This window comes from Zootoca vivipara, chromosome 6 (assembly GCF_963506605.1).
Source record: "Zootoca vivipara chromosome 6, rZooViv1.1, whole genome shotgun sequence".
NCBI lineage: Eukaryota > Metazoa > Chordata > Lepidosauria > Squamata > Lacertidae > Zootoca > Zootoca vivipara.
Genome location: NC_083281.1, coordinates 23,513,582 through 23,527,279, shown reverse-complemented (window position 1 = coordinate 23,527,279; position 13,698 = coordinate 23,513,582). Strand labels below are relative to the sequence as shown.

General features: G+C 42.5%; 1 protein-coding gene across 2 annotated transcripts; it reads left to right on the top strand.

Moving 5' to 3' along the window:
• Positions 1 to 2,902: 2,902 nt before the first annotated feature.
• On the top strand, positions 2,903 to 12,701 carry LOC118087781 (phospholipase A2 inhibitor and Ly6/PLAUR domain-containing protein). 2 transcript variants are annotated; one of them, XR_009557727.1, is made up of 5 exons: positions 2,903 to 2,986; positions 4,672 to 4,758; positions 8,420 to 8,569; positions 9,704 to 9,850; positions 11,631 to 12,701. XR_009557727.1 is itself a non-coding variant. In XM_060275638.1 (4 exons), the coding sequence occupies exons 2-4, from the start codon at positions 8,518 to 8,520 to the stop codon at positions 11,801 to 11,803; spliced, it is 372 nt and encodes a 123-aa protein (XP_060131621.1). In that variant the 5' UTR covers positions 4,441 to 4,758; positions 8,420 to 8,517; the 3' UTR covers positions 11,804 to 12,701. The 2 variants fall into 2 exon arrangements, 1 of the variants encoding a protein (XP_060131621.1); XM_060275638.1 differs by lacking the exon at positions 2,903 to 2,986 and having other exon boundaries at positions 4,441 to 4,758.
• Positions 12,702 to 13,698: the final 997 nt, after the last annotated feature.

The window sequence follows — 13,698 nt, the reverse complement described above, 5'->3', positions numbered from 1 at the left end:
GACTACGGGAAAAAGACAACAGTGACTTTGAAAGAGAATGGGAACCATTTATCGTATACTGTATTTGCAGAAACAAAGAAAGATTATTGACTTGATGGCGGGATTTAAATAAACACTCACTCCTTTAGCAACAAAAAATATGTAGAAAATATGGAAATAATATAGTGTACATTTTAGAGATAGCAGTGTGTAACAGGGGGAAATCAATAAAGTGGAAGTTGGGGGAAGCCCAGGAGGGGTGGGAAGAATGTTATGTTATGTTATGTTATGTTATGTTATGTTATGTTATGTTGTGTTGTGTTGTGTTGTGTTGTGTTGTGTCATGGATATGTGATGTTTGTAATAATTGAAAAAGAAAATGGAATAAAAATTTAATAATTTAATAATAATAAAATAATAATAATAATAATGGTCATAGTCTGGTGGCCTCAATGGACTCAATGGCCTCAATGGCTGCATCAATAGGAGTATAACATCTAGATCAAGGGAAGTAATAGTACCACTGTATTCTGCTCTGGTCAGACCTCACCTGGAGTACTGTGTCCAGTTCTGGGCACCACAGTTCAAGAAGGATACTGACAAGCTGGAACGTGTCCAGAGGAGGGCATCCAAAATGGTCAAAGGCCTGGAAACGATGCCTTATGAGGAACGGCTTAGGGAGCTGGGCATGTTTAGCCTGGAGAAGAGAAGGTTAAGTGGTGATATGATAGCCATGTTCAAATATATAAAAGGATGTCATATAGAGGAGGGAGAAAGATTGTTTTCTGCTCCTCCAGAGAAGCGGACACGGAACAATGGATTCAAACTACAAGAAAGAAGATTCCACCTAAACATTAGGAAGAACTTCCTGACAGTAAGAGTTGTTCGGCAGTGGAATTTGCTACCAAGGAGTGTGGTGGAGTCTCCTTCTTTGGAGGTCTTTAAGCAGAGGCTTGACAGGCATATGTCAAGAATGCTTTGATGGTGTTTCCTGCTTGGCAGGGGGTTGGACTGGATGACCCTTGTGGTCTCTTTCAACTCTACAATTCTATGATTCTATGACTTTTCAGCCTTCTCGGAACAAGTTGCTCAGTCCGTGGTACTGCAGTATCCCTAGCAGGGGGAATCGACACCTTCCCTGCTGCCCTGTACCAATATATGTGGCAGTTGCCTCATTAGTTAACAGACAATCTTTTGCATTCTCACTATCAAAAAACCTTTTAGGATTCTTTAAGGAGTTTCTGTTTTAAAATTGCCATGTAGATACAGCCTTATAAAACTAAATGGCCGACATGCTTTTAAATTAATAATAAATTACAAATTGAGATTACTATTTTTTTTAAAGAGCTGTAGTAGACTGGCTGCATAAAACAACAAAGTTTCAGAGAAGCATAATAGAGGACAGAAAAATAATTGTGAAAGGTACAAATGGATTTTATAGAGTCCAGGTGTGGATTTACTTCTACACCCATTGCGTTAGGAAACTGGACATAAAGAGAGGAGATGAAAACGTACTGTATCAGATTCAACTAGAGCCACTTTATTAATTATTACTGAAAAACTCTGAACCACCTAGGTGGGAAAGACCACATGTGCACAGTATGCAAATCATCTGTTAGGCTCCAATGCTTTTTGGGCAATACTACTCTGCAGGGAGGACCTTGTGATCAGCAAGGCCTAGAGGCTCAGTGGTTTAGGCCAGAACACCACCTGCATCCTTTGCTATCAACCCAGCTTGCCCACCTAGGCCCCACTGTTCCGTGTTTACCCAACATTTTCATATCAGATCTACAGCGCTATATCACCACTGATTTTCTATGTGGATGCACTAACAACTTTGGGGGGTAATTTGGAGCTGAACCAACAATGTGTCTTCCTCAAGCAGCCTTTGCACATGGTCTGGTGTCTCCCACTTGACTGGTTGAGAGAATGGCCCTATTTGTGTAGCTCCCTAATGGAGGAAGCTCTATGGCCATTGAAGGCTCCAATCAAGATCTTCTTCATAGTTGTGTGAGTGGCTGACTCCTACCTGACATTCTCTCAGTCATTGGCACATTCAATTCCTGAGGTCTCACTTCATCCCTTTTACCCTTTGGAAAACATGGCAAGGCAGGAGGATCAGTTTTTATAGTTAAACCTTCCATTGCATCAGTGTGCACCCACAGCCCATTCCATAATTTCCAGGCTTGCTGAAATTGATCTAATATCCAGGCCTTTCCTGAAGGAGCGCGCACACACACACATCGTCTTTCAGTCCAGACACTGAGATCTTGCTCTGAGGGCCTTCTGGCAGTTCTCTCACTGTGAGAAGTGAGCTTAGAGGGAACCAGGTAGAAAGCCTTCTTGGTAGTGGTGCCCACACTGTGGAATGACCTCCCATCAGAGGTCAAGGAGATAACTAACTATAGAACTATAGAACCTTTAGAAGACATCTGAAGGCAACCTTTTATAGGGAGGTTTTTAATGTTTGATGTTTTATTATGTTTCTGTATATGCTTGAAGCCGCCCAGAGTGACTGGGGTGACCCAGTTAGATGTGTGGGGTAAAAATAACCCAATTATTGTGATAATTAAGAGGAATCCTTAGATGGAGGCCATTTTGTGGGACAATTTTGTAAGTGGTTTCTGGACTTTAGACTTTGCGTATTTCACTCTCAATTGCTTTCTTGAGTGCCTTCACCATTTAAATGGTAAATTATCTATATCAAAAAGAAATCAGAAGTGTCGTTAAACAACTCATGAGATCATAACTAATGAGCTTTGCATTTCAGTATCTCCCTCTTTATCTTTGTGGTGAACAAACAACACCCATCCCTGCACCTCACTGAACTATTTGTTCCCAAGTGTTGCCTGCGGCATGAGTCTGTGGCCTATAAATTCCTCCAGGTGAGCCTCTACCTGCCTCAGTTTGCTTGTTGAGATGCATCTCTGCTCTGAGTCTCCTAATCTTTCTAGAATGCTGAAGGCACTCCTGAGTGCATGCCTCCTCTTGCCCCCACTTTCTCCAGGTAAGATGAGGAACATTTGATGATCTTTAGAGGATACTGAAGAGAACTTGTTTCTTGGGAGGGAAGGGGAGTTAGGAGTGCAGATCAACACCAGAGAGAGCAAGGACTGCTGGGTGACCAAGAGAACGTAGGGGAGAGTCAAGTCAAGAGATGTAATACAAATAAACTATATCATGCAGAAAAAAATAATGAAATATCCCATGCTAACATGGAAGCTGCATTTCAGCAACACACACAAAATGTAGATCTCTCTCTCTCTCTGTGTGTGTGGGGGGGGGGTGTTTTGTGTGGGTGTGTGGGTGCGATGGGGAAACAGTGGAGATGTGCAAAGGCAAGAGATTGCCAGATGAAAATGTTGGGCATGATTTCAAAGTGCAGGGAAAATGCTAATAAGGTGAACAATCTTTTCTTTAGTGGGAGAGGTAGAGAAAATATGCCTTAAAAATAGGACAGAATAATAATTCAATTGGAATGGAGAGCAAAAGTTGCTTTGGAAAGGAAAGGAAAGGAAACAAAGTATGGCCATAGCAGGAAGAAATTTAATACATTTTACAAAGAAAGACACCTTCAAGTTTACCCCTTGGAACAGACCACATCAACCCCCTGGTGAGGATCCAGATTCTCTAGTACTACTTGCTGATTGTGGAAATTTGGGGAGTGTGATTTGAGTGTCAGACAAGGATCCGGGAGGCCAGGGTTCGAATCCTCATTCAGCCACAAAGGTCACTGGGGGATCCTAGACCAGGCACTATCCGTGGGCTTAATCTTCTGAGGATAAAATGGGGAGGTGAAAACCATGTACATCACCTTGAGCTTCTTAGAGGAAGTGGCTGCAGATAAAAAAATTAATTAGAAAAATGAGAAATTGACAGTAAGAGAAAATGATAGATTGGTTCATGCCTAGTCCAGGATCCTGTCCTCACACTGGCGAAGCCAATGGCTATGGGAAGCACACAATCAAGATTTCAGCACAGCAACACTATGGCTTACTGTGGGTTCCAGCAATTGATATTTGAAATATGCTACTTTTGATATTGGAGGTAGTATATAGGCATCATGCTTAGTAGCCTTAGTAGTCTTATTCTCCATCAATTTGTCTAATCCTCTTTTAAAGTCATTGAAATTGGTGGCATTCACTGCCTCTTGTAGAAAATTCCATAGTTTAGTTGTGCTCAGATCTAAGCTTGTGACCAAACAGTGGGAATAAAATGTATTTAAGTGAGAATCTGGATGGGAGGAAAAGTGGGACATGGGAAAGCGAGGGTTCACTTCCTCACTTCTTGGAAATAATTAAACCAGTGTTCTAAACAATGGCTACAAGAGTTTTTAATAATGAGTCTTTTACTCATTTCATTTTCTTCTATTAAAATGATTATTAAATTGAACCCCTTTTAATTGAAAAGTTTTAATTCACTATCACCTCCTCCTCTGTGTCTCATTAAGCAAACAGCAAAACCAAATAATGATAATGATGATGATGCTAATTCCTGGATCTTTTCCTCCTGCCCTCAGCAGTATTTCTGAAGTGCAAACATGTGTTTAACGGGACTGGAATGACAGGTACTGGCAATGGAAATACAACTTGTAATAACGCTGTCACATATACCTGTTATTCCAGTGTTCTGCGTGCAAATATAGGTAAGATTTGACTGTCTTTTTGTCTTTTGCTTTTGGATTTGATCCAGGTTAAGATAGGTGGTCTGGTCCATGGGGTCACGAAGAGTCGAACACGACTAAATGACTAAACAGCAACAACAACAAGAAGAAGATAGGTGAACTTTAAGGGTTCTACTAGCATAGAGACACGGGTGGCACTATGGTCTAAACCACAAGCCTAGGGCTTTCCGATCAGAAGGTCGGCGGTTTGAATCCCCGCGATGGGGTGAGCTCCCTTTGTTTGGTCCCTGCTCCTGCCCACCTAGCAATTCAAAAGCATGTCAAAGTGCAAGTAGACAAACAGGTACCGCTTGAGCGGGAAGGTAAACAGTGTTTCCGTGTGCTGCTCTGGTTCGCCAGAAGTGGCCAGAAGTGACCTGGAAGCTCTCTGCAGACAAACACCGGCTCCCTCAGCCAGTAAAGCAAGATGAGTGCTGCAACCCCAGAGTTGTCTGCGGCTGGACTTAACGGTCAGGGGTCCTTTAGGTTTACCTTTTAGCACATAGAAGTCTATGCTGGGGCAACTCACCTATGAAAAAAGTGAGGTGAGGAAGCTGTGACACTTCAGCTGTAGATGAATCAGAACTCCCATCAGCCTCAGCTAGCCAGGCCACCAGTCTGCGATGATGGGAGATGCAGTCCAACAATATCTGAAGTAAGGAATGGCTTGCATATGAAAATGGGGAATCTAACATCACCTGATCACAACCAGTGGCCAAATTTGGGTGCTGATCACCAGGCTTGGTGAATTTGATTTGCATCAACCAGAAATCCCTATTGACCCAAACCAATGAACTCCAGTTTAGTTTTGGTTATCATACTAGGACAATGAGCCTGGAATATAAACTGAATATCCCCTTTGCCATGAATGACATTAAAATTGAGAATCCTTTCACAGATATATAAAAACTATTCAAAAGCTGAGCAACCAGGATGGGAGATGAAGGTGGTTCATACTTTCATGGCTCCTGATCCCCCCTCAGGTAATTTTGAAATAATTTCATCTCGGTGATGAAATGATGAGGAAGGAACCAACATTAAGGAAGTATTCTTGTAGTTCAACTCTTTAAAAGGGTTTCAGTTACCCAGCGTGATTCAGAGTGGGTCCCTCCACCATTATGGTCTTTGGTTACTACTTCAACCATTGGTTAAGGTTGATTTGATCCCTTTGCTTGTTCCTGATTCACCCACCCCTTCTACCCAGGAGGGTGTGGGTGCCATTTTTTGGTTCACCTCAGGTGCTGAAATGACTTGGGGCAATCCTGGGTGGGATTGTAGTGCTTACATGGCCATCTGTTCCAACATCACTGCATTTTTGGAGGGAGAGGGGCAAGGGGACAGTAAGGTTGGTGCAGTGCAAGTGTCTTGCCAAGTGTCTTGTGTTCAACAACAAGAGTTCAGGGAAGCATGGCCTGAGCCTGCAAACTGTTAGGATCGACTAGAAGATGCAGAGTGCAGTATATGGCAGCTGCATTGTCAGATGTATAGAAAAAGGCATTATTTTTCATGCAACAAATTTGACCTAAAATGAAGTTCTGCATGAATTCCAATTTAATTATTATTATTATTATTATTATTATTATTATTATTATTATTATTATTATTATTTATACCCCACCCATCTGGGGCTGGGCCTCCCCAGCCACTCTGGGCGACTTCCAACAGAAAAATGAAATGAAACAATCTATGAAACATTAAAAGCCTCCCTAAACAGGGCTGCTTCAGATGTTTTCTAAAAATCTGGTAGCTGTTTTCCTCTTTGATATCTGATGGGAGGGCGTTCCACAGGGCGGGCGCCACTACCGAGAAGGCCCTCTGCTTGGTTCCCTGCAACTTGGTTTCTCGCATCTCGCAATGAGGGAACCACCAGAAGACCCTCGGTGCTGGACCTCAGTGTCCGGGCAGAATGTTGGGGTGGAGACGCTCCTTCAGGTATACAGGACCAAGGCCGTTTAGGGCTTTAAAGGTCAACACCAACACTTTGAACTGTGCTCGGAAACGTATTGGGAGTCAATATGGTTCTTTCAGGACCGGTGTTATGTGGTCTCGGCGGCCGCTCCCAGTCACCAGTCTAGCTGTTGCATTCTGGATTAGTTGTAGTTTCTGGGTCACCTTCAAAGGTAGCCCCACATAGAGCACATTGCAGTAGTCCAAGCGAGAGATAACTAGAACATGCACCACTCTGGCGAGACAGTCTGCAGGTTGGTAGGGTCGCAGCATGCATACCAGGTGGAGCTGATAGACAGCTGCCCTGGACACAGAATGGACCTGTGCCTCCATGGACAGCTGTGAGTGCAGAATGACTCCCAGGCTGTGCACCTGGTCCTTCAGGGGCACAGTTACCCCATTCAGAACCAGGGAATCCTCCACACCTGCCTGCCTCCTGTCCCCCACGAACAGTACTTCTGTCTTGTCAGGATTCAAACTCAATCTGTTAGCCACCATCCATCCTCCAACCCCCTCCAGGCACTCACACAGGACCTTCACCGCCTTCACTGGTTCTGATTTGAAAGAGAGGTAGAGCTGGGTATCATCCGCATACTGATGAACACCCAGTCCAAACCCCCTGATGATCTCTCCCAGCGGCTGCATGTAGATGTTAAAAAGCATGGGGGAGAGGACAGAGCCCTGAGGCACCCCACAAGTGAGAGCCCAGGGGTCCGAACACTCATCCCCCCCACCACTTTCTGAACACGGCCCAGGAGGAAGGAGCGGAACCACTGTATGACAGTGCCCCCAGCTCCCAACCCCTCTAGACGATCCAGAAGGATGTTAATGCATTTTACAAATTAATTCGAACATAAAAGAGAGGCTGGTCCTATGGATTAAGGAGGCAAGAGACTACTGCTTGTGGTTGAGAGCTGAACTCTTAAATGCCTGCAGAAAACCTTTCTTTTCCAGCAGACTATTAAGAATACACTGGTTTATTGAAATCTATCTATTTCCTTTTAATATGGTTCTTATTGTATCTTTTATGTACAGTGGTACCTCTACTTACGAATGTTTCTACTTACGAACGGAGCTCCGTCCGCCATCTTGAATGTTTCTACTTACGAATTTTTAGATAGGGTTGCTTCGACTTACAAATTTTTCTCCCAATGCATTCCTATGGGATTTGACTTACATTTTTTTTCCGACTTACGAATGTGCGTTCGGAACGCATTAAATTCGTAAGTACAGTGGAACCTCGGTTTATGAACACCTCGGTTTATGAATTTTCGGTTTATGAACGCCGCGGACCCATCTGGAACGGATTAATTCATTTTCCATTACTTTCAATGGGAATGTTTGCTTCAGTTTATGAACGCTTCAGTTTATGAACAGACTTCCGGAACCAATTACACCCATGCTTCAGTTTATGAACGCTTCAGTTTAAGTACTCCGCGGACCCATCTGGAACGGATTAATCCACTTTCCATTACTTTCAATGGGAAAGTTCGCTTCAGTTTATGAACGCTTCAGTTTATGAACAGACTTCCGGAACCAATTGTGTTCATAAACCGAGGTACCACTGTACAGGTACCACTGCATTATAACTGAAAAACATTTTGATCTCTCTTTCCTTTTACGATATAGCAGTATGCACACATTTAAATAAATAAACAGCACCTCACTTTAGATTGCCAAATTGAATAATACTTTCCATATTGTTACTTTGAAAAGGTCCTGATTTGGGCAACACAGAAAATTGGAACCATTATAATGAATGTGCTTTAGGAGCAATAGACCACATTTCCCCCACAGATCCTGATATTTCTTTCAAATTCTTTTTCATAGATAAACCTGAAGTGCAAATTTTAAATACATGTTTGCCACCCAGCTATTGTTACTTAGGCGATTACAGCTTCACTGCAGCAGATGGTAAATTCTTTGAGATGAAGACGCAATGCTGCAACACTCAACTGTGTAACAAAGAAGTTCTCAGCCGTAAGTTTCTGCATCATTGTAGAATCATTAACATGTTAGGGCTTTGCACTGGATTTGACCAAGGCCTAGATCCTTAGACAATAAGCAGTACTCAGAGGACCTGTGCCTCATTCAAATGTGGCGAGACAGCTCCAGGTGGCTATAGGTTGGGTTGAGCAGCTCAGGACTATTAGGGGCTCTCAAGGGGTGGGGATTCAGATTGGACAGAGAGTCAGACATGAGGAGAAACAGTGAAAAAGAGGGACCTACTAGGCAGCTTTGCCTCTGCCTGAGAAGGGATGGGTTGCCTTTCCAGCCAGGACTCTCTTCCTCCTGTCCCCTGAAGCAGTACCATGCAGGATCAGATATATAACTGGATACCTAAGCTCATAAACAGCTCATAAATAGCTTATAGTCCCTTCAAGTTAACTTTCAATTGGATGTTTCAGATATGAGCCTTACAACCCACCTATCTTATCCAAGTGTCCTCTTGAATCGCCCTTGAGCTAGTTCTTCTGTCTTTTAATTGGCAAGCACTATAATAATAATAATAATAATAATAATAATAATAATAATAATAATAATTTATTATTTATACCCCGCCCATCTGGCCGGGTTCCCCCAGCCACTCTGGGCGGCTTCCAACAAAACAGAAATTCTAAAATACAGAAATCAGTTATAATGGTGCAAAGATAAGACCCTACCTTACAGCATTCTCTGAAATTTATTTATTGATTTTATATACCACCTGGGTGTCTCAGGGCAGTTCACAGAAACTCTCGGATAGCTCATTGCTGAAGAGCAGAAGAGAGACAGAATCTCTGTACAAAAATGAGGGACTAAGAGCCTAGATTTTCAGAGAGGCTACACCATAATCGATGGCATGAATACATTCAGAGAGATTAAAAGGGAAATAAAGTTCACACTCTCCCACCCCACTGTGGGTAAATGTCATTCATCTCAGAGATCAATGGTGACTTTGTCCAATGCTCAGTCCTGAACCCAGATTGTTTCTAGATCATGCTTTCATCCAATAACACTTGCAGCTGCCCCAGCAAAACTGTAAGTTCCTAGGGTGGATTCCGCTTATATAACACAGAGATACAAAAACAGATAAAACCATTAACATGCTCACTATACATTTGATCTTGGCAGTTCCTGATCGCAACATGCTGGCTGAAAATGGTCTGCAGTGCCCATCCTGCTTCTCCAAAGGAGAGAAAAAGTGTAAAAGTGAGAAGACCGTCAACTGCCTTGAGAATGAGACCAAATGTATTGATTTTAGAGGAGCTTTTAATAAAGGTAACATTGCTATTCAGTCAGGGGGAAAGGCCTAATCATCGACTGGGTCACGCAGACTCCGTCCTGTTCTCCTTCTCTCCCTTCCTTCTTCTCTTTTTCCATTGCACGTTGCTTGAAAGTGAGAGGGATCATATCTCTTACTGGCTCCACTCTGTAGCCTTCCTTAGTGTTTTGCCTGCCTGGACTTTGCCCTTTAACTTTCATAATGCCATTTGCTTATCTAGAAGCAGGATTCAGATCGGGATATTTATATTAAATACCCTTCTGAATCAAAAGGGGAAAGTGCATTCATTGCTCCACCCCAGTTGCATCCGGATCTTTCCACCACTGGGATGCAGTCCAGGACAAAATGTATGCCTTTTCTCAAAAAGCATATTCATTATGTAAAGTAATTGAATTTCCTTAAATTGTGTGACAATGAGCAGTATTTCCATAAATCCATTAGTGCAAGGATTTATAGTTGTGCAACAGAATTTCCACTCTCTTCTGCCTGTAGGTGCTCTGTATCCACCTAAAAGCTTCTTCAAAGATTTAGCTGTCATAATTTAACTACATTCGTAAAAAGATAAATGGCTTTATATGCATTATAACACTGTGACACGGAGTCCTATCTTTCTGCATTGGGATTTCACAACACATTTAACTGAATCGCTTTTTTCATGTGCCTGGATCCAGCCTTACATGCACACCTCCCTATCAACAGTGTTTTGAGGAATAATGCTCTTTGGAGAGGTACCAAATTTACCACACCCTTCCTTCCTGAAAAGAAGAGGGAATTTGGAATGAATGGGGGAGGGGCATATGGGCTGATTTTCCCCATGTGGTAAAATAAAAGGAGGATTCTCTGGATGTTTAGGTCACAGTTTGGGACAATGAGGGAGCCTCAGTTGGCATCCAACTATCCCGAGAGACAATGGAGTGCAACTCCAAATTTTTATGCGGGTGCATCACACTGTAGACTCATGCCAGGTTCACACAGTCAAGGCTCACACACCAGGGAGGGAGTGTTGTTTTCAAATCTTGCTGTGTGGCCACAGCATGTGCCTTTTAAAATGCCCAGGAGATGGCAGGGATAGAATCCCTCCCATTTTAATGCAAATCACCTGACCACAAGAATGTGATTTTGTTAACATAGTTAATTAGGGCAGTTTTCAGGACCTCTAATTTCACTATATTTTATAAATATAACCTGTTTATTAATAAACTTCATGTCTTGAGACTCCTTTGGGTATGATGCCAAATTTGATTTACATCTGAGTAATTTTTTTACCTGAATTCCTAATGTTGAACATTTTGTATATTCATGTTCTGATGAAATTATACCGGTATGTTCAGTAGAAGTTTTGTAAAGTTATTGTGGTCGTCTTTGAAGACTACTCCAGCAATGGCTGCCTGGCATGCTTCCCGAGTGCCCCTGCCTTTCGTCTTCTTTGCAAAGTGGCACAGCGGTAAAGCGAACAGCTTGGTCAGCAGAGCAAATAAATCAGGACTTATTTACAGAGCCTGGGGATATTGCAGGCATGCTTTGATCCAGCTGCATACCCATATGCTCCCAGTATCCTCAGTGACAGAGCATAACATCCTGTGTACAGTTTAACTCTTATTAAACTCTTACAGTTAAACTCTTACAGTTTAACTCACACCAACATTATATTTTTCAGATTTCTTAAATATACACTTTTTAAAACTAACTTGTTTAAATTCTCATTCACCATCACAGGCACCATTGCCTATTCCCTGGGTAAAGGACTAAAGTCAACACTTCTTTCCTTTTTTCCAGATACCTTTTCCCCCTACTATTTCACTTTCAAAGGTTGTGCAACAGCAAAGCTTTGTGCCGTCCAGAAAAGTGGAAGAAATTTAATTGGAACTGGGAGATTTGTTCTTACAGTTTCAGAAGAAAGATGTTATAATGCTTCACGAATCTCACAAGAGCCTGAACAGGAAGGGTAAATGGGACAGTGTAGACCTCCTCCTTGTGTATTCTAAAATCCATGGCAATGAGGGGGAATTGGAGGCTTTGTGGTGAAATCCAGGACTCAGGATATCTGTTTCTTGCTTGCTTGCTTTTGGTGGAGGTAAGGGCTGGACCATAAAGAAGGCTGATCGCCGAAGAATTGATGCTTTTGAATTGTGGTGCTGGAGGAGACTCTTGAGAGTCCCATGGACTGCAAGAAGATCAAACCTATCAATTCTGAAGGAAATCAGCCCTGAGTGCTCACTGGAAGGACAGATCGTGAAGCTGAGGCTCCAATACTTTGGCCACATCATGAGAAGAGAAGACTCCCTGGAAAAAGACCCTGATGTTGGGAAAGATTGAGGGCACTAGGAGAAGGGGACGACAGGGGACGAGATGATTGGACAGTGTTCTCGAAGCTACCAACATGAGTCTGACCAAACTGCAGGAGGCGGTGCAAGACAGGAGTGCCTGGCGTGCTATGGTCCATGGGGTCACGAAGAGTCGGACACGACTAAACGACTAAACAACAACAACAAGGGAAACAAGAGCAGAGAGAAGGGGGTCAGAATGTGGGGATTGTGGATTCCAAATACAGTCATACCTCGACAACCGCACACTTCGACTTCCGAAGGTTTTGACTTCTGAAGTCGACAACTCCCGGAAGTCTTCTCTCCGTGCGCGCGCGGTCGGCACATGCGCAGAAGTGCGAAATTGTGCTTCGCGCATGCGCCGAAGCAGCGCTTTGAGAACCAAAAACCTCGACTTACGAAGACGGCTGCGGAACAAGTCGAGGTACCACTGTACAAAGAACTCTGTAGTGCATCATTTAAAAATAGCTAAGTTTTCATTATGATCATTATAATGCAAAATAAATGGTTATGGAAAATAAAATGCTGGTTCTCAGTTCTGTTTCTTTCGGATACAAATGCAACTATTATTTATTGCTTTAGCTGAAGAGATTACAAAAATTAAATACATAAAATTGGATAAAAACAAAATAATATACATTGCACCACTAAAATCATTATTGGAATCAGACAATTTGTTAGTTAAGAGGTTTCTCCTCTGAAGAATTTAACTTAAAGCATTTTATCAACCAGAATTCACTGGAGCTCAGCTCTGGCACCTCTCAGGTGGGTGCCATTGCCATTCTAAGAGAATAAGGAAGAAGTTCATGGTGAGCTCCAGCACCTCTTTTTCTAGAAAAAAACGCTGATGTGCAAAAGATGTGGGACATAATATACAGATGACAGATTGGGAAAGATTATGGAAAAATGATATAAAATTTATGGCATTGTGGCGTTTCACCTCTTGAGGGCCTAGAAGGGGTTAAGTTGCCAGGGAGGGAAACGACCAATGGGAGCTCTCCAGCCAGAAGCAGGGTGTATATAGGGAGAAGCAGGCAGGCAGGAGAGAGTTAGGGAGATGAGATGAGAGGAGAGTGAGATAGTTGAGAGGAGTTGGTGTGAAGATAAGAGCTGGTTATTATTGTGGTGGCTGTTAAATAGTGAGATAGACGGGATACAGTGTTATGAGTTTAGTGATAATTATTATTAGTTATATTTAGAGGTAATAGGCCGGTAATTCATATTTAGAGGTATTAGGCCGGTATAGGAACCATCTGTGAGTTTGAAACCGTTTAAGCTTTGTACAGTAACCAATACACATAAGAACATTCAATAAACCATCTTGTTTTATTTTACTATATCCTGGTCTGAGGTGTGAGAGTGATTGAAAGTATTTGTTTGTCATTGGCATATCACCAATAGACCGTCAAACGTCTGGGGGTGATGTGCAGGTCAGTGTATAGCACTTAAGGAGAATTATATGAAAATGATGTACAGAAGGATGAACCTATCCCTATGGAATAGAATATCGGCTGTTAAAA

Bases quoted from the DNA above. Each gene is read 5' to 3' on its own strand.
- LOC118087781 (XM_060275638.1), top strand. From the start codon at position 8,518: ATGAAGACGCAATGCTGCAACACTCAACTGTGTAACAAAGAAGTTCTC. The intron at 8,570-9,703 runs GTAAGTTTCTGC...TGATCTTGGCAG, and splicing joins TAACAAAGAAGTTCTCAGCC to TTCCTGATCGCAACATGCTG. The intron at 9,851-11,630 runs GTAACATTGCTA...CCTTTTTTCCAG, and splicing joins TAGAGGAGCTTTTAATAAAG to ATACCTTTTCCCCCTACTAT.